The sequence below is a fragment of the Manacus candei genome, unplaced genomic scaffold (assembly GCF_025592945.1).
Source record: "Manacus candei isolate 608988 ecotype Guabito, Panama unplaced genomic scaffold, ASM2559294v1 h1tg000033l, whole genome shotgun sequence".
NCBI classification, from domain to species: Eukaryota; Metazoa; Chordata; class Aves; order Passeriformes; family Pipridae; genus Manacus; species Manacus candei.
The window spans coordinates 6,232,409-6,253,953 of record NW_026138081.1 but is presented as its reverse complement, the minus strand read 5'-3'; the positions used below and the strand labels follow the sequence as shown (position 1 = coordinate 6,253,953).

Genomic DNA, 21,545 nt, shown 5'->3' with positions numbered 1-21,545 from the left:
TCTTTCCCACACTCCAGGAAGCTCCTAGGCTGTTCCCCCTCTTCTGTATTGTATTTCCAGCAGACGTCTGGTAAGCTGAAGTCCCACCCAAGAAAAAGGACTAAGTGATGGTGACAGTCTGCCTTTTCTTCCTGATCAGTGATCCATAACAGACTCCTACCATGGTATCTGCCTTGTTGGCCTTCCCTCTAATTCCTACCCATTAACAACCCTATTGTCACCATCATTAAGCCCTAGACAAGCAAACACTCCCTAACACACAGGGCTACTCCAAAACCTCTCCCTCCTTGTCTATCCCTTCAGAATGGTTTGTAGTCATCCATTGCAGCATTCCAGTTGGTTGAGTTGATACTCTTCATCTGATTACTGGGTTATAAAAGTTAAAAAATATATGCTAGAAGGGCATCTTCGTATCTCCACTTCTTAATTTGAAAAAGTCATGGGCTTTAGAACTTACCTGTACCCAGACAAATAAGACCTAAAATGTCTGTTCTTTTTGAGACATGTCTTTCTGATGCACAGACATTAAAAGACAAGAGTCCCATGAAATAAGGAACTACATTTAATTTTCAAACATCTTTGACTTTGGAGTACCTCAGTTGATAAATCTGCACATTATGAAAACAAAATACGTGCTCAAAATTGTAGGTGACAAGCCCAAAAGATGCCCATTGCTTCCCAAGGAACAGGACAGTACAAAAATTGGACTAGAACAGCACATAAGCTAATGCAGTCCACATAAGAAGCAGGGTAAACTTCTGCATGTATTTGAAATGAGATACTTGGAAAATAGACATGATCTTCATCTTCCATGAGGATAATGTTGGTATTTCTCTTGACAAGTTTATATATATCTTAGCAAATATTTTTATCATGATTACTTTGTTTATCTACACACATCACTATCTAATGGGAAGAAAAATAAACAATCAGTGCAAAATTTTGAACTTCTAGCTCTTCCTCTAAGAGATTACACTATTAGGGTGAGAAATATCAGTATCTCTTCCCAGCTAAAACAGAAAACAAAACAGAACTTGAAGTTGTACAGGCTAATAGGGGAAGACAAACAGTTCATGCTGAGGTCTTGCTGTCTGCAATAAACTTATTTTGTGGTTTTACTTTGGCCTACCCTCTAGTCTTGACCTGCAAATTAAATTAGTAGTTGGAAGGCATGAGTTGTGCTTCTGAAGCACATGTAGTTAAGCTTCATCTGAAAGTGCTCCCAGGCCACTCTGATGTGATCCACTGCACAGTAGATGGGGATGATCTGGAGATTTGTTTTCAAAGTCCACTCAAAACTGAACTAAAATACTGATATCCTTGTTTCTTCTTTTCACTTCATATTCTCTGCTATTCTCCCCCTCGTGCTTATGTACTTCAGTAGTTGGGTTTCTCTTTTTTTTTTCCCGACCTAATTACAGTTTAAGAAGCAGGAATACACAATTTCCTCTGGATGCTGTGTCCTTAACTTCAAGGTCAGCAATCAGTCCACTAAATGAGTTCAGTAGCCATGCTTTAATGACTGGTTTAGTAGAGATATAACCATAACAAGGCCTGCCTCTGTGTAGAGCATTAGAATATGAATTGGGGTATTTGGTTGTATTTTTGCATCTGCTACTGGCTTTGTACATGTGTCTGTTGTCAAGTCAGCTTAACTACATCTCTGCTCTTCCTCTAGCTTCATGCCAATCAATTTATTAGGATAGGGACTCATATGAATGTACTGTTCCAAGCAGAATGGATCTTCATTTTAGTTACAGTCTGCAGAAGTTACTGTAGTAGAAATACTAGATGGCCTCCAGAGGACACAACAAAAGGACTCCAATTTCAGAAAACTGATTGCCAAAAGAGAAATTGCTTTGTGCAAACATTTAACTGAAATCTCTTTGTAGGACAGCCACAAATTCAAGACACAGTTCCTGAACCTTTACGATTTTGGATAGAGCAAACAGGTTCAAGAGTTGCTTTATGGAATTTTATAACTAACAATAACCCACCATGAACATTTGCTCACTACAAGACAACAACAAAACTCACTGATACTGAGTGCAACATTTCAAAAAGTGTAGTCATTTCTGTTACTGCTATTGGTTTGGATAAACTAAAGGTAAGCCTGCTTTTGGTTGTACTTAATTTAGTTCAGGAATAATAGGATCTGTGCTTTCCACACAGATTTTTCAGCTCTAATCCTTTTGCAGTGACTGCAGCTGAACTTTCCATTTGCTTGGGCTGCTAAATACTGTTCAAAAGCTTTCCAAATACCTTATGAGTGACCTTATGCCACTGCTCATTTTAATTCCTGACATGTATTCAATTTTCCACTGACAAGAGAAGGACAAATAAAACTTCTTTTCTCTCTGCTCCTTTTTTCTTACCATTTACAAAAGGAGTTAATATAGTTCACAGTAAAAACAAACATGGATTCTTCTTTTATAGAAGTAAAAGGTCTTTGCTCAGAGACATGATTTCATATCAATGTAATAAATATGCATTTAAGTTCAACCCCAACCTTAAGTATACAAAGATTTAGCAACTACCCTACAAAGATATTGACTGATTAGAAAACAACCATGCAAAACACTCTCTGTCTCTCAGTCCAAGGAACACACTTAACTTTGGTAACTGTACTGGCTTCTTCTTGGCAAATCTAGCATAAATCTTCAGCTAGTCTGCAGGCAAATTTATTCTATTAAAGATCATTCCATTTTAATCATATAGCATTTGTAAGATTTAAAGGATGTCAGGAATATGGGAATCAGATTTAGTGATGTGGTTGAATGCTACAGACAAATGCTGAGAGTTCAGATGGAAGCAGTAAAAATTATAAAAATTTCATGTGAATTCTGGAAAAATGGAGGAACTTAATGTACAGTTTAACAATAAAAGGCATGTATTACTGCTTATTTCCGATCAAGCAATTTTTAAAGCTATAAAAGCAATAGTATAGTTTGCACAAGCTTCAGGCTTAATATGGATGGGAAGTGAGAGAGATGCAGCAAGATCTACTACTGAGTAAAGAAAAACCACTGTTTAAAGCAATTTCTCTGGCCAGATCTCTACCTTTGATAAACCCTTATCATTTACAGCCTTACTTACTGTGAAAATAGAAGAATGTAAGTCTATTCATAGCTTTCAAGAATTATATCCACAGGCATTACAAATTACAAATGAGACAGCAGGGAGGGAAGCGTATGATTCATTTTGATGAATCCTAAACACACAATTGTCACCAAAAAGTTGTTTGATTTCCATGAACTTCTTCACACATTTATTAAACTTTGGTATTCAATTAATATTTTGGGGGGCCTGGAGACTGAATATGGGTGGTTTTTCCTGCTCTCCTCTTTCACCTTACAATACTAGATGCTATATTGCAATTATACCATGGTTTTTGGAGGTTAACACTTATTCTGTGGTGTTTCTTCCCTCACAACCCCCAAAAATAAGACACATTTTTAGAGCAAATATAGTTACTATAAAATACCTGCGTGGTGTGCAATCTTCATATGGAGGGACAATGACGACCTTCACTGTTACTGATGTTCTGAGAAGATCAATCATTTGCTCATGGCTCAGAGTGGCTACAGCCACCTTGCAGATTTCCACCAGCCGGCTGCCCTGTCTCAGTCCCGCCTGCCACGCGTAGCCATAGGGCTCAACATCTGCCACAATGCCTTCATAGTTCACATGGAAACCCAGCTGACCCAGACCATTCCTACGCAGAGTCATTTCCACTGTTTCACAGCCCTTAGTCACAAGCTGGGAATTGAAATGAAGACAGAATTTAATGCATTGAAAGACCTCCAGTGCTAACAGAGGTTTTAAGCACCCCGTTTTTGTAAAATCAACCAACTCCCAAGACAGTGGTGGGACACAATCAAGGAATATATAATGCAGATCTAGGTTCATAATCAGCTGAAATGGATCTTGTCGCTCAAACTAGTATTTTCAGTAGAATTTGGTTAGCCAAGTTCTGCCTTGGAATTTTTACTGAAACCACATGAATTTTAGAAGGTACATAGCAGTACTCAACAGAAAAACACATGGATTTACACAAGCATCTCTATCTTTTACAGTTTAGCAGCCAAATAACCACTCTACATTTCTAGCTGTTTCAGTAAGCTGCAAGATTACTTTCAGTCAGAATATGGTGGCATGCAGCTACTAAGCACAGTAAACTGGTGGCTATGCCAACTCTTTTATGTCCCATGAGCATGAATACCATCAAAAGCAATTTAAGAGGGTCTAGGTTTCCTTTTTTTTCTGGTTATCATACAACTACAGTTGTGAAATTACAGGAAAGATAGTGAAATATAACACATTCTTTCATAACTTAATAGGTAAAAAAATTACATGGACAGATGTTTTATAGAGAGATTCTATGATTCACTGCATTTTTAGTTTATTACATGCATTTAGAGAATATCTGAAGGTTGCAATGGGGATTGGGACTACACCCTGCTGGCAACATACTAAGTCAATCTCAAAGATATCGCAGTTTCATTTGAAACAAGATACAACAAGCCTATAAAACAGAGAAAGGGGAGAAAAACAAGGAAAAGAAATAATGTGACACTTCTGTATTTGTTTTGTGGAGCAAATTATGCATCCTGCTCTTTTGAATATATTGAGACATTTGTGACACACACACAACCTGCTGAGGTTGGTTGTTATCTGATTTAAGTGAAAGCAATATTAGATTTTGAGAAATAACAGCAGGAAAGTCCTTACAGATTTCACGACAAACAATTAAAACAGTTTTAGGGATCCCAGGCATTGTTTAAATTGACGCTTTACATGGCAGCTGAGTGAGAGAAGAAAGCAAAGAAGGGGAACCAAACAAGAGAACACATTCTAACCTCCAGTCTTTTGACGATCTCTTTGATATCATCAATGTTGCTGATGAAGCTCTCCAAAGAAACACATTCACCTCTCTCATAGAATATTTTGATATTTGTGTCTGTTGAAGTCCACCCTATCACATCTCGACAGGAGCAATTGAACACGACGCTTTTTGTGTCCTGTTCAATGAGGACTACAAACTCATTAGAGATGCCTAGGAGACAGTCTATTTCCATACCCTTGCTGTAGTCTTTTGCATGGACACTCCATACAATCGCACCAGAACTGTAGATCTCTGCTCCTGGATAAGGTTTGGACTTTTCTTTCTTTTTTGAAGCAAGTGAGATGAATGGGAACTTGCCAGAAGGGTCAATAGGTGTGTTGGTGACATTCTTCTCTGCCAAGTCTTTCAAGTACTCTTGACGGGTCCTAGTGGCCATTGCGCGAAACTTTTCTGATTTATGAGCAGCATTCTCTGCATTAATGACTTTGGCTAGTAAGAAGTCCCTGAACACATTTGACTTGGGAAACGTCACACCTTTTGGAATAGGTGGTCCAAAGGATGGTACATCTCTGGATCTTGTCACAGCAACACTAAATTAAATAAAAGAATAAGGAAGAAACAGTGTTTCACTCTATGCAAATTCAGTAGTTTCTACATACAAAAAATACATTCTCTTTTTCCCGAAAGCCCTCAATTTTTTCTTTCCTTTTCTTAGAAATATGCTTATATTTACATATTAATGTTGCCAGTGTGGAGATTATGCCCCCCTTACTGAATAACCAGAAAGCCACTTCTTTTTGCATATAGACATTTTTGAATCATTCCCACTACCACAGCTTAAAAAGAGCTTCAAGTGCAAAACTGTAGGTTTTTTTGATAAAGTAATCACTCATGTATGATACTTCTGAATTTTGTTTGGATCTAGTACAAAAAGAAAATTTCTAACTCACACAAAGGCTAGCTTAGAATTCAGCTACCTCATGCTGAAAGGCTCATCTGAAAGCAATGTAAAGTGTATGATCAATACTAGAGATACAGATTAAATGAACGTATTAAAAAGATGAAGGCAACAGTCATCTCACACACAAGGCCAGTTTCACCGTGAAAATCATCTTCTGGTGACTGAATGCCTATGTACATCACACTACTGTTTGTGTTTTAAATTCCTAGACTGAAAACCTCACTAGCTGATACTGCATGCTAGTAATAGAAGCAGACTCCAAGAATATTAGAAATAAGAAATTTTTCAGAAGTTTGGAGATACATAGTAGCAATAAATACTTTCTTTTTCCTCTCCTTTCTTCCTTTTAGTTTCTGTAGCAAGTGACAGACTGACAATAAGATTGCCTTAAGAAATGGGACAAGCTTAGCTATTCTCAATTGTCAATTCCCTTTTGATATTAATCAGATGAGTTGTTTGGCATCACTGAAGATTTGACATTCTAATACAGTATCATTCACTTGGCAATTTGTCCTAAGAAGAGACTGACAACTCTACTTTGATAGTTTTGTGACAAGAAATGCTCCAACAGCTTAAATAGGATTTACTACATATTTATAAGTAGGTCTAAAAAAGCATTAACTAATTTTGGCCAAAATACCATGGTAATGGAGGCAAAGAAGGATGAAACTTGATCACATTAGAAAAGTACGTGGTGTTTCATTTAGAAGACTGGTTGGTATTATTTTCACATTTTGTTTCCATCTGACTCCTTAAACATAATCAGAGAAATCCCCCCCAAATACCAGTAACTGAGACTGCAGATTCAATCTTTTGCAGGAGCACATAGGAACACCAGAAATAAAAATGAAGTCACCCTTTCTTCAACTATATCTTCTCGTTTTGAGTGGTGGGGTGTTTGGTTGGTTTGGTTTTGTTGTATTGAGGGGTTTTTTATTTAAATTTTCTGGCAACTGATATTGAGAGATGTCATTACTGTCAAATTTCTTCCAAATGTATGACAGTATATCTAAAAGTATGCAACAGGGGGTGCTCATGAAGCAACTATCACTCACCTTCAGTGGTCCTAAGGAGTCTGTTATTAAGAGATTGAATCCTAAGTGTTAAACACAATTACTGGATACAATGAAAAACTACTAGTAAGATTTTGCTTGATTCCGTTTTCAGTATCATGAATCACAGGGGTAAGAATTCAATCTTTAACACATGTCTGAGAAGTTTTAAAAACTGAGTGATGCTGACAGAGACACTAGACTTTTGAAATACTGTTTATCTTTGCTGGGAGGGAGAATCACTGGTCAAGACAGTGCTTAATTCTATTCCTTTTATGTAGTTTTCTAATATAAATTCCAGTACATTTTTATGCTATATGGTTTCCTGTTTTGTCTAGAATTATGAATCTATGAAACTCTTCTAAATAATTCAGTGAAAAAGAGGTCAGATTTACTTCGAAAAGTTTCCTAGAAAAACTTTTCATAATAGAATTCTATAAATTTAAAATCAAAGAGTTTGCAATGAGAGGACAGAAAAAGAAATAATTATAATCTTAAAGACAGTACAGAGAACATACAATGTCCTGGTGATCTCCTGTATCACACACAATTATTTTTCCTACCTCTTCCCCCTCCCCTTAAAATTTAAGCCGGTACCATCATGAAAGCCAAAATTACTACTAAGTAACCAGTTCCAGCCCTTGCAGTTGTAAACACTTGAAAAATTAAGCAATTCAAGAGTCTGAAGGTCAGAAATACAACCCTCATGATATTTAAATTTATTACAGTTTAGCAAGTATAAATCTTTCCCATGCCTTTTAAAAGAAAGAAATTGAAAATATGCAGTCATATTACTTAAAATAATAGCCCAAAGCAGATTTTATTTATGTTGTAATATGCAATTCAAATGGAAAATGCATCTGCAGCCCTTGTGGATGCATTTCCTACCTTCCCTTTACTTCAAAATAATTTTCTGTACAAAGCTGAAACATACACCTAAGAGTTTAAGAATCAGCTGTGTCCACATAAATTATGTAGCAGTTGAATTTGTCAGTAAGCTGCCTAAAAATGCATATCAAAATGAACATTCCTACTCCAGGAGAGTTAATACATGTATAAAGTTCAGAATCAATTCCAGAAATGCTGTGTGAACTTTAGCAAAACTTCTGAGGAAAAGCTTTTGAATCTTCTATACATACTTGAAAAATAATGAATACACCAACTCAGACACTGCAGTCTTAGATTTTCCTCTAAAGAAACCCTTTTATATAAATAAGGCTACCTAATTTCAAGATACCTATTCTTCTAAATCCATTGCTCTGACATTTCATATTTTAAATGAAAAAGCTTTATAGAAGTTTTCTGAGATCAGTCAACATTTAAAAATAAAAATACTTCAGGATATAACTTCAGGATATAACAAAAGGTAAAAAGTTTCACTGATCGCAAAAGGACGTGCTTGTAACAGATGCTTGTAATTTGGTTTAAAAAATTGGGCTAAATAGGAATCTCATTTTGCAATTCTTTATTGTATGTTACTATTGATAGTAACCAACAGAAAATTACCATTTTCTCTTTTAATCATATTGACTTTAAAGGTCACACTAAGACTAATTTTTTTGGCTGCATAATTCTCTGTAATTTTTTTGTTGAAGCACAACAGATGAGAAATTAAGATATTTCAGAGACCTTAGCTTCTTTCTGAAAGGTTAAGTCATACTTTTTAACTGTCATTATTTCAAAAATTTAACATAAGCTCAGATGACCGAATAATACAAACAAGAAGTAGGGGTTTTTTGTTCTTTGTTCTATTTCTTTCATCGCAAAAACATTATTCTAGCATAGTCTTAATAAAGAGAATAAAAAGGAAGTGAGAATGCAATTTTAAAATAATTTCCAAATGCTTGATATGCAGATGTATGTGCACATGTGTGTACACACATACTGACAGCAGTAATTTCCTCACTGGGTGTGTTTCATGAACACTCATACTTTATACACAACAGTGTTCTAAATTCACACGACCGAAAATCTCCTTGACCCCTATCTTTCATCATGTTTCCCTACAGAGAATTTAAGAGAAGAATGACAACTCCCTTTGCACTCAAATTCCATGTTTTCAGTGAATCTAGCAATAGCTACCTGTAACAAACGCTGTCAGTACAGGGACCGTGCACTCTTACAATGACAAAGACGTGCTGGAAGTGGGATCGAATGTTCTTTGGGCTGAATGGCTGTGCTCCAGGCTCCTGGAAAACTATTGTCACAATATCATTTCCAATATGTCGTTTTCTCAGAAGCTTTAACAACAACAACAAAAAAAAGATGCATAGGTTAAAACACAGATTTTTCACAAATTTCCAATTATTTATTTCTCATTATTTTAAAGCACTATTGTTCAATTTCTTTCCCCAAATGATACTTCAAGTTGAAAACTGAAATAATTGAGGATTTATGTAACAAATACCAGAACTGGTTATTCATCTAATAAATTTCAGGCATGGGGGTTTTCATAACAATTTCATTTTCATATGTAGCATACTGGAAGAACTTGCAAGGGAAAATTTTAAGCTAAACAAAGGGGAAAAACAACAACAAACCCTGCTAGTATCAAGAGTAATCAGTGACACATGGAAGAAGGAAAACATTCTTCATTTCATACTTTTTTACAAACCAAAGGTAGGCTCTATTTCAAGTTGAACATAGTTGTCATTGTCCTTAAGGCACTTCATAATAATTTTCTGGTATGCTTCTTTCAATAAATACAAGACTACAGTAGAAGACAAGATAAGCTACAAAGTAGTAGAACATTTAGTGTACCAAAGCAAAGTCCATTGTAAAACAAAATTTCTGTTTTATTTGCAGAAGCACAAAGCATCATTTCTAGAACAAAATGCATATACATCATTCACAACATGATGGCTTAGTGTTAAACAACACTAAGGTACTTCAGTGTAACAAAGCAGATCAGCCTACATAGCTCTTCAGCATAATATAGTTAATAAAAAAAAGAAAAAGAAAAAAAAAAAGAGGAAAAAAAAAAAGGACTTTGACAAAAGGATTTTGACTCATGTCTTCTTGTGTAGTGTGCTGGACCACCTACTCATCAACTGATCCTGTGCATATCAGAATTTGCTGAATGCAATCCTTAAAGGGCAACTGATTTAGCTGGTTTAAAAGGTTTAAAATCATTTAACATCATCAAGTATACTATGGCTCTTTTGAGATAAGATATGAACTCTTATTTATGTGACATAGATGTGCTACTGACATTATTGCATATTGTTTACTAAGTAAATGCATAATGGTAATGCACAATTAAATAGAAAACAGTCCAATAGAGAAAAATCTACCTATGATGTACCTACAATGATCTGCTTTGCTCATGTCCCTAACAAAAAGATGGTCACTTTTACTTTTGATTCCTTAAGTGTTTTCTTTGCTACTAACAAATGAAAGTTGTCATAAATATTCAACAGTTCATCTTCTTCTGAGAAGGAGGAAAAAACAATTCTAAATAGGCATAGACCATCTTACCTGTTGCTTGTTGTTTGGAGTATATGGCAACATAGTAGAAACGTGGAACATGATTTCATAGTCCTTGTATGTTGTGTATAAAGAGTGAGTACCTGTTGAATCAGCTGCAGTTAAAAAGACAAAATAAAAGCATTATTTAAAAAAAAAAAGTTTAAAAACAAAAGCATCATTATTATCAAAGAAAATCATCAGCCAAGACAAGAATTCCTGTTCATCCTCAATCCTAGCTGGTATATCAGCAAATAAGAACTTATTCAGATTTTATTCACCTGCCAAAGCAAATGCTGCGTACAGATGGTCTGTACAATTTTGCATACTTTTCCCAAAGAAAAACTTGTTAGGAACAGGGAATTTATACCAGGAGGTCCTGAAGAAAGCCTATTTAAGCACAAAAAGTGATAACAAAGTCTGAGATAATTTTCAAGCACCACTCTTGGAATGTCTTGGAATGAAACTGAACTGTAAGGAATGTGAAAACAACTTCAGAAAGGAAGGCAGACAGATACTGCAAAATAATACCATGATCTCATGCAGAATTAAAGCAGTGGACAATAACCCACAATAAGAACAAAATAGGTTCTCTTAAACATAAATATCAGGACTCTAAATGAACTGTAATGAAGTCAGATAAAACCTTCACTAGAACAGGTGCTTTATGGACAGGAACCATCAAAACTCCAAACAGGATGCTAGCGTGCTTATAACTGACGATGGAAAAAGCCCACAACAATGACATTATGATGCTAGTATATTAATCAAAGGTACTATCACCTGTTTTGGGTTCTGGCCACCCTATTTTAAAAGTTATAGAAGAAAGAGAAGAGATCCAGAAACAGGTCACAGAAATAAGTATGTGTGGATGGAGAGACTTTCATGTGGAAAGAAAATGATAAAAACTAGGATTATGAAGTTTAGAAAATAAAAAGGAAGAGGGGATATTATTGAGTTTACAAAGTGCTGGTTGAAAACAACACTCAGACACAAACTGTGAACTTCTGTTTTTACTTTTTCTTTCTTTCAAAAAGGTGACCTTGAAAAATGTTCCATTCATTTAAGCAGTAAGACATTTAAAGATGAAACAGTGAGTATATTCTATCAAATACAACTACTGTCCACAGTGCAAAAAGCCTGTTTTCAAACAGAATTTTAAAAATAACTAGTTTTATATATATATATGGGAAAAAAGCATGCTGGTTATCTGAAGTTACATAAACATGCTGCTAAATTATATAACCCCTAAATTATATAAACAGATAACATTTATAACAGCGTATTTTAAAAAGCTGTTAAAAACTACACGTTGGGTTTTTTTATTAGCAGAAAGATCATGATATTAAGAAGATAATAGCTCTGAGATTTGTGAGGCATTTACAGTAACATAAATACACAGGTTATTTACCCAGATTTTGGGGATAAACTTTGAGAAGTTTCTTTTCTCTCAGATTCAGAATAATAAAACAGAGGTAGCGTTATTGTAAATGAAAAAGCACAAAATCATCCATAAAATGAAATGGAAAGTCTTCTACATTAGAGCTGCATAAGAATTTTCCACTTCTAGATCATCTATATAGAATAAAATTAAAATTAGAAATAAAAGATTCCTACAACCTTACAAAAAAATAGTAATTCTCAGTTAATGTTTCAAGGAGATTGGGCTCTCTTTTCCAGCATTCAACATTGCCAGTAGGATAAACTAGCTAACTGCTAAATATTTTCTTTTTAATGCTAATGAGAACAGCAGGACAGATGAAAGGGAATAATTTCATCTTCCACTCCGTTCATAGCAGCCTCCATCCTCTGCCTGATCATTGCAACGCACACTGAAGGAGACAGATGCACCTGAAAGTCACCTAAATGTCAGCTTAACTTCTTACTGGCTTTGTCTATCTGTAAAGATGCTAATTTGTACATCATCTTTCATACAAAAATATCACAAATAATTGGAAAGCGGGAGCAGATGCGAAAAGACAGGGAAGTGAGTGAGACACACAGGGGAATGGAGGTCCCCCAAAGCAGAGAAAGGACCCAGAAGGGGCTGGGGGAAAAGAATAAGGCAATTCTGATAAAAAATACACAAGAACATCTAAATATTCAAGTCAAACTTTCAACCTTCCTGGCTGGACTTCATTTCAGGCAGAAAAGGGGTTCTTTCTCAGAACAGCACTGATTCTGCAAACTAAATAATCAGGCTATAATCCAAATAACACATTTAATAATTCCAATTATTTCCAAGTACTTCACAGCTTAAATCTCATTCAAATCTAACTATAAACAGAAGCCCATATCCACTACAGACTGTGCATCTCTCTCAGCATTGAGATTTCTTTTTTCTTTCAAGTAAAGCGTGCTTTTTTCTGAAGTACAATACAATAATTACAGCTGTTGGCTTTAAATCAAATTACAGCCACTGCAGTAAAATCCAGGACTGTGTACTGGAATAATAGCCATCATTTCAAGGTCAGAACTGTAAGCCAGCACTGCAATCTACTTCAATTTCCTTCTAGTTAACAGAGGCCCGAGGGATCTACAAATTCATTAGCACCTTTTTACACTGAAGACATCCCCTCCTGCCACTAGTTTATGATGCCTTCTCAGCTTTGCCCCATTACTGGATTTGGCTACTTAGCTGAGACATTATCTGAACTTTTTTTCCTTCCATCATTAATCACCTTAAATCCACCTTAATCTTTTGTACTTCCAGTGATTCCCAGCTATCTTCACAAGGACTGTCTTAACAGACTCACATTGAAGTGTTTTTTCCAGCACCAACAGGGCTCAAAACTGACTAACACAGCATACTGCTGACAAATTCACCTCACTGAATCCACAGGACTTTGTCAGCCTGCTTCCACAGCAGCTTAAAACAACCTCTGCACTAGAAAACAGTATAAAAACCATTACAAGTAGAAAATCTAACTCAATATTTCAAAGGAAAACATTGCAAGGAATTCTAGGAGAACAAAAAATAAATAATATTGATGAGGTACGACAGCCATTGCTGCAGGGCTCACAGGTAAAAGCATGAGAATAAAAACTTTCAAAACTTAATGTTGCTCCCCTCTCCCTTTGCTGTCAGCAGCTGTCAATACTGCTCTTCTTTCTGTCATATACAAGGATTACAGCAAGCACTCATGTTTAACTTCTGTAGTACCCAAGTTACTTTCAGACAGAATTTCCGAGGACAGAATCTTTTAATTTGTAACATTCAAAAGTACATATGTAACACAAATGCAGAGAAATGCAGAGGACTTCCCTCCAGCCCTATTCCTGCTTCTTAAGCAATTAAGGAACCTCTGACCTCCTTTGGCTATTGGTCTCCCAGCAAATGTCGCAGACCCAAGAGTAAGTTTGTTCTTATTTCCACATGGTTGGAAAGATGTTATACAGTACAAGTTAGGAAGGTTTTATTGACAACCCCATAAATGAAATGTCAATTCAAAGTCCATTAATTCCCTAGATTTTTCATCTATTTAATAATTTCTGTTCTGGTTTTATATTCTTCTTGCGTTTTAGCCAGAAAGTCATGCAATACATAAACATCTAGTACAGAAACCTACCATTATTAGCTAAACTTATAATCTTGTCAAATAAACTCCCACAACTCATATTAATCAACTTCCCTCATTTCCTGCATCAACCACACTACCACACTGTTGGACATATATGTTAAATATTACCATAGAATAGAATATGTCCTAAATCGAAAGGAACTCACAAGATCATCAAAGTCCAACTCCTGGCCCTGCACAGGACCATTCCCAAGAGTTACACCATGTCCCTGGGAGTGTTATCTAAATGCTTTCTGAACTCTGTCAGGCTTGGTGCTGTGACCACTTCCCTGAGGAGCCTGTTCCAGCGCCCAATCACACTCTGGGTGAAGAACCTGTTTCCAATATCCAACCTAACCCTCCCCTGACACAACTTCAGGCCATTCCCTTGGCTCCTGTCACTGGTCACCACAGAGAAGAGATCAGTGCCTGCCCCTCCTCTTCCTCTCACAAGGAGCTGTAGACTGCAATGAGGTCTCCCCTCACTCTCCTCTTCTCCAGGGCAGCTGGCCTGCATACATTCTCTGTAATCATATTTTATTCAACCCTGAAAGTTGCTGCCACTAAACACATCTGTTTAAAGGAGTTAGTCTCATTCATAACACATTCTTAAGCATCTTAATAGCTGAAACCCCTCAGTGTCAGAACTGTATTTGTTTGCTGCTATTTCTGAAGTTCTGCATGCCTGCATTATATTTGTTGTTGCATATATTATTTCACTCTTTAAAATTCTTTTGTATAAAATGAACACATCCCTTTCCTACCACTTTGGAATTTTGACTTCCTCCTCAACCCAAGATCCTTTTTTCCAAGTCTATCCTCTTGCCTAGCATTCAAGAGAAGAAAACAGCACTTTTTCATAATGTATTTTCTAAACAATCTGCTTTTCTTTGGCCTAGATCATGGAAACTGGATGTCAGCAAACCCTTATTTTCTTGTATGAAGGTGCAAACTTAATGGGCTATGGCTTCTCTTGTTGTAATTAAGGGTGGAAAGGGACTGTCTGCTATGAACAGGACAGAGAAAACAAAAGTAAATGAGTGCCAAAAACCCCCCCAACATAAAAGAATTGACACCATTCAGTGGTAAAAGCCTGTTTCTTATCATCCATTCATGAAAATAAAAGCTTTAAAATTCAGAAAGCCTTATTTAAGGTGGGTTTTGTTTTTAAGAAGTTGGTTTTTGTTACATTCCATCAGGAACTTACCTCCTGCTTACAAAGGAAATCCATATTACATAGTAATGCCTGTCAACTACACAGGGTGAGTCCTCTATCCCTTATACTGGCAATTTTTTTTATTGCAATTAAATTATCCCTGATCAAATTCCTCTTTATGGGGTACAACTTAATTTTTGGTTCTCTTTGGGCCAATCACAACAGAAGAATCTAAGTCATCGTGTCCTTTACCTGATGTTGCTGAAGTGCTGGCATTTGCTGTGCCACAAAGCTTTGGAAAGGCATTCTCATTAGTCTGATTAGAATTAGTGCATGTGTTTGTAAATGCAGAGTTTGTAAGTGCAGAGTGTGTTATGCACCCAAATAACACAAGCTACATCTTTCTTTCTAAATATATGAATTGTTGTTACCTTTTCATTCAAGTGATTTGAGTAGTCAACTAAAATGTGGGAAATGGTTTCAAATCCTTCTGCTGTATAATGGGAGAGGGATGATAACTCACCAAAACCTTTCCTAATCAGTATATAGGCTCAGGTGTATTGCAGTCAGATTTTTTCTTGATGTTGCTTTTACTTCTCAGTTCAAGAGGGGCTGGAAGACTACCGTTCAGTAGTTAGAAGTTCCTCCTGGTGGGGAAGGGCTTGTGCAGGTTTCTAGACTTTGCTCTAACACAGAAGCCCTAGAAGTTCATTAGGAGATCTGGATTCTCTTAGTTGAAGACTCTGACTCCCTCTCAGAGCAATTGGATGTTGAAGAAATCTCCACCTGTTTTTAAATGTAGCTATTAATGACTTGTTGAGGGTCTTAAGAGTCCACACCAGAGTGGAGAACTTGTCTGCCTCATGTGGGAACTGTAAACAAAGCTCAGTGAAAGCTCTTCATTGCTCGCAGAATCTTTTGCCTTATTCCTTGTAACAGCTGCAGGGAGCTTCTCCACAAGGCAGAAGCCAGGTCTAGCATTATCGAGATAATCCCATCTACCAATTTAAAAAACTGAGAAATATGACTAAGTGAGGGGGAGGGAAATAAAGTATGCATTACAACTAGAAAATAAAGTAAAATGACTGAAGTTATAATCTGAAAGATCACTGTGATGTGTATGACTTTAAAGTGATGCCCGTAAACTTCCTAGCCATGGTAGGATAGGTGACATTTTCAAGCTCTAATTCCTATCAAAAGTCTGCAGGCTGCCAGGAGATAGACTACTTCCCCTCTGGTAATTCTGGAAATAAACAATCAAAACTTGAAAAGTAGCATCTCTTTTCCACAGTGGCACTGGCAGAGATCCAAAGCTAAAGCCCTTCAAGGAACCAATACACTTAAGCAGGATTTCAGTTAATAGGATGCATGAGATTTCTCCTTTTAAAAAAAAATGACTCTGTTATGGATACTTACCAATTAGGCCCCTAATTCCAAAAAATTTCTAACAACAGCAACTGTTCTGAAACCGCTTTTTGCTAGAGCAACTTTATTTTTCTAAATTTGCATACATTAAAAATAGGGTGAAAATTTTCAGAGTACATATACAAATCAGCTCACCTTCATCCAGAGAAAATCTTTCCATATGTCTTACCTCATGCTACTGCTTTCCATAGTTTATAAAGTATTGTCAGAGGTATAGAAACTAGCCAAGTAGCCTACACAGACTTGACCTTTCTTACGAGTCAATGAACAGATACTTGTTTTAAGCACGTCTTTGCAATCAATTGTGCTGACACTGAACAGAATTCTTAAGTAGGAAAATTTCCTGAGTAATGAGATTGCAAAAAGTATTCTAAGACAGTGATCTCTAGCAACAGAAGAGCACAGAGTTGGAGCTCATTTCCTAGCTGTAAACCTAGCTGTTTCAACAAAACCTATAAACCTAAATCACAGTTAAAGCCACAACCTCCTTCTTTGCAGGTCTTTCCATGTTTGGGCCATGGCAAAAAGACTGATTACTTAGGGTAACTATCAAAGATGTATCACCTGGCTGTATTCTGCTGTTCACATATTCCCCACATCTGAGATGCAGCTCTTGAGATTGTCTCTGGTCTTTAGCATTTTGACTACCACAAGGTGGCTTTTTTGGGGTTGGTTTGTTTTGCTGGTTTGTTTTTTTTTTCCATTTCCTTGTAGAATATGCTTTAAGTGTTTCTGAATTCAGCTTAGTATTGTGTCCCCAAAACACCTTCTCTTAGACATCCAGTCTGCGTTCTGCACATTAGCAGAAAGGAAAACATACCACCATCAAGATCAGTTACAAAAGTTTGCTGCCATTGTTCACATTTACTGCTGTCTAAACTTACTCATTAAGAACTCCTGCATGCTGCGCAGTCCTATGTTTTCTCGGTAAGTCTGCAGACAACATAACTCAAAAGATTTCAGACAATTCAAGAGTTCCTAAGCAGTTCTAGCTGATGAGGCCCCATGCATGTGAGCTTGTAAACCCTGACTGAAACAAAACGTAGGAAACCCTTCATGAAAGCAGCAGTTTCCACTCAAGAGGATTACCCTTCCTCGCCGATCACAGTGAAGTGTTCACATAAGCCTTTTTGTATTTTTAGATACAGAATGGAGCTGGGTAGGTCTACTGAGCAGTGTGAAAACCTTAGCAACATGACCTGCCAGCTCTCAACACAGAGGAGAAATCTTCGTTACAAGAAGACAACTCTCAAAACTGTGAGAAATTAGTTCAACTAAAAGTTCACGTTTCCATTCAACAGGTGCTAGACTGTAGTACCAGAACTCAAAACCCCACAAAATTCTTTCCTCGAGTTGGAAGCAATAAGAAAGAACTCAAAACATTTCTGGAAAATTTTTGCGGTTTAGAAGAAAATGCAAAATAAGTACTTAAAAGACAGTTACGCTTTCAAGGGTGTATGTGAGCAGATGAATCAACTCTTAATCATACAGCATTTACATATACTAGAAACCAGACACCAAAATACGGGCTAGGTTTTTTTCACGTCTTGACTAAACCAGAAGAAAGGGAAGAGAGGATTTTACTTTAAGGAGGACAGATTTAGATTAGATATTGGGAAGACATTCTTTACTGTGTGGGTGGTGACACACTGGAACAGGTCACCCAGAGAAGCTAGGGATGCCCCATCCCTGAAACTGTTCAAGGCCAGGCTGGATGGGGCTCTGGCCTAGTGGAAGGTATCTCTGCCCATGGCAGGGGGGTTGAAACAACCCAAACCATTCTATGATTCTATGAAATGCACTTACGTGAGTAACTACAACAGAGGAAATATAAATACTGCAAGTAAAAGAAAGCAGGCTCAATATTAAATATGTGTGAAATAGTTATTAATTTAGGTTTAAAACCACAGGTTTTATAATTCTCTGAGGACTGATGATCAGACTGGTCAAGAACAGCCTGAGGAGATGGCAACACTATTCCTGCAGGAATTAAGGACACAGGGTAGAATGGTGGAGCACTGAAGCACAGCAAGTTACTGTATGTGTGCTAGGAGACCCATGACAAGACCACAGTTTTTGCTGCACTGAAGTTGATGAATGCTTTTCAGCTTTCATGAATCAACTCCTTATTTAATTTCCTTTGCCACAAGTGAGCAAAATAGCAAAAGATTTCCATAGGAACTGGTTAGCTCTAATACTCAAAGAAAAGGCATACAGACTAAAATTTACCCCTGAGTAATTTAAATAGATCTACAAATTGAATATAGCATGTGCTAGCTGATAAATAGGTATTTCATGTTTGATTCCAAAAGCAGGGAGTTTCTTTTATAGATATGGTCACCCAAGATCATCTTACCACTGTATTTTTGTTGCAACATGTTTTACAGTTAAAGTTGATAATTTAACTGCCAAATCCACATTAATTTCCGTAACTCAAAAGAAAAATCACAGAGGGAGGAATACATTTGACAGCGTGACTAAGACAAAACTGCCTAGAAGAAAAACTGCATGCAACAGACATCAGAAAAGCAGCAGATCAACTTGTCAAAGTGGAGTGACATAGACGGGTTCTCAAAACGATTGGGTGACAGTCTCCAAGTGTATCATTAAAAGAAAATATGACATATCAACTGTATTGATCGTCATTACACAACACACTGATTTGCAATACCAATAATGGTTCCACAGTTACTGGTTTCTTGTTGCGGCTTCAGTGGTAATTTCATACCAAATTAGTACAAAATTCCAATGATTATCAGAGTTGAGAGACCATATGGATATGGGTCAAATTACATGCATGCTCTGCTTCACTAATAATATTGAGCAACTGTCTTCCTATAGCAAAGACATTATTTTTAAGAACTCTCTGCAAAGAGGCAGTTAGCAACCATACAATGCATTTTGTTCACTTAAGGGGGGGAAATAATGAAAAAGCCTTACTCTTTGTATCCAGCTGAGCACGATACTTGTCAAATCCCTTGAGTCGAACTCGTTCTCCCAAGAGCTGAAGAAACTCCTCAAAGGCTGGACCTGCTGATTCATTATTATACATTTCCTCTTCTGTGCTTTGCCCGGCTTTGCAGTACATGATACCCACCTTAAGCTGGTAACTTAACTGCAAAAGGGAAAAAGATTGAAATCTTATATGTATACCAAGTGATGCAGCAACTTATGTATTGAATTCACTTCCCACCTCTTAATAAACCAAATTCACAAAAAGAAAAAATACCTAATTATCAGTCTAATTTCAAAAGTTAATCTAGATCCAAATACTCTCATTGTTTTCCACTGTAATTGTCTTGATGATGGTATATTTAATCTGAAGATGTCAAAATGCTTTCTAAAGTGAAACAAACATTAATGTTGCTTATTTTCAGGAGGACAACACTGCAACTTGCAAATAGTGAATGTCTTTAAAGGCACTATTTACTAGCATAGATCTTTAAATATATTTGTTCTTTGCAGTTCCATTTTCCCTCTAGTTTCTTATTTGATATTCCTAATACAGCAGAAGCTGAAGATGTGAATAAGGTAATTTTTTACCCAACCATAATTGTGATTCCTCAAAGCAAACTGTTCCCACCAATTACAAATTGATACACACAAAAAAAAAGGAGCAAATTGATGCCATGTAAATCTGGACTACAAAAACAAACAGAAAGGAAGAAAGCAGCATCCAGAACCATTTACTGCTGTCTCCAAAACCAATTTCACAGGCAGGAACTCTGATTGAGAGAGCGCAAGGGAGAGCCTTGGAGATTACGCATGTAATTCATCCAGTAGAAATGCATTCTTACTGCTGGGTAAATAATCTTTCCTCCCACACATGAATTTTTGCAGAGGCTCTATTTCAAATAAACACCAAACAGATATGTCAGAGCAAAATCATTAGAACATCTATCAAAACTGGCATGAGATTTACAAGTTCAGGCTACAGCTTAGTGGGTAGTGAAAACAGTTATTTGCAAGAGCACTGCAAGCAAAGTCATCTGAATATACTGTGATTTGCTCCGAGAAGATTCTATCTCAAGCTGTGAGACAAAGGATTTTGAACTTGCTAAGACAATGTGGACACATAATTATACTGAAATTCACTAATTTTATGGTGGGATAATTTGAAGGCACTCAGAAGTGGGCCTACTCTGTCTCTAATTAAAGTGAATTTTAAAATTTAAAAACTCTGAAAATTGCAACTTTACTGTATTCTCCTTTACTACCAAAGATGAATTATGACAGGAATATATGTAATGAGTCACAGTTCTAAGCCGTTTCATTTTCCCCACTAAAGAATGCCCCTTATTTTATCATCTGACAGACTGACCACCTGACTTGCATCTTCTAAACATGTTCAAATTTCTTATGACAAAATGCAAGTACAACATAAAATCACAGAACGGTTTGGGTTGGAAGGGACCTTAAAGATCATCTAGTTCCAAACTCCCTAATGTGGGCAGGGACACCTTCCACTAGACCAGGTTGCTCCAAGCCCCATCCAACCTGGCCTTGAACACTTGCAGGGATGGAACATCCACAGGTTCTCTGGACAACCTGTTGAAGTGCCTCACCACCCTCATAGTAAGAAATTTCTTCCTAATGTCTAATCTAAACCTACCCTCTGTCACTTAAAACCATTCCTCCTTGTCCTCTCACTACCTGCCCTTGTAAGAAGTCTTGTAACCCCCTTTAGGTATTGGAAGTATTAAAACTTGAAGCAAAGATATGTATTGGTAAAACAAATACCGAGCACAAGCAAATTAATGTTATAATTTATTATGATGATTATTTATTTCAACTCTCAGTTCACTAAAAAGAATACCAAAAAATCAAGCCAATCATCAGTGCACACAATGCTCAAAATAATTCAGATACAGATGGATGGTATGCGGAGGTTTTTTTGTAAAACATTCTGCATGATTCTGTGTTTGATTAAGACGTAAATCTTCTCAGGAATCAAGGAAGATAGATGAGTTTTACGGGTGCATTTCTGTGATCTCTGCTTAGCTGGTGAACTACATGATCCCACTCACTGCATTCTTACTGCCTCAGAGAAGCCAAACTTTGTGCCTTTGCCCACAGGGTC

General features: G+C 36.7%; 1 protein-coding gene across 13 annotated transcripts in view; it reads right to left on the bottom strand.

Moving 5' to 3' along the window:
* The window catches only part of SIPA1L1 (signal induced proliferation associated 1 like 1), a 215,175-nt gene that overhangs the window by 41,126 nt on the left and 152,504 nt on the right, over nt 1-21,545 (bottom strand). For all 13 annotated transcript variants that reach the window (XM_051791511.1, XM_051791500.1, XM_051791498.1 and 10 more), the window contains 5 exons: nt 19,406-19,580; nt 10,337-10,440; nt 8,942-9,099; nt 4,860-5,436; nt 3,485-3,759 (listed from right to left, as the gene is read on the bottom strand). In XM_051791511.1, coding sequence (XP_051647471.1) covers nt 3,485-3,759; nt 4,860-5,436; nt 8,942-9,099; nt 10,337-10,440; nt 19,406-19,580 — 1,289 coding nt within the window. The remainder of the gene's footprint in view (nt 1-3,484; nt 3,760-4,859; nt 5,437-8,941; nt 9,100-10,336; nt 10,441-19,405; nt 19,581-21,545) is intronic.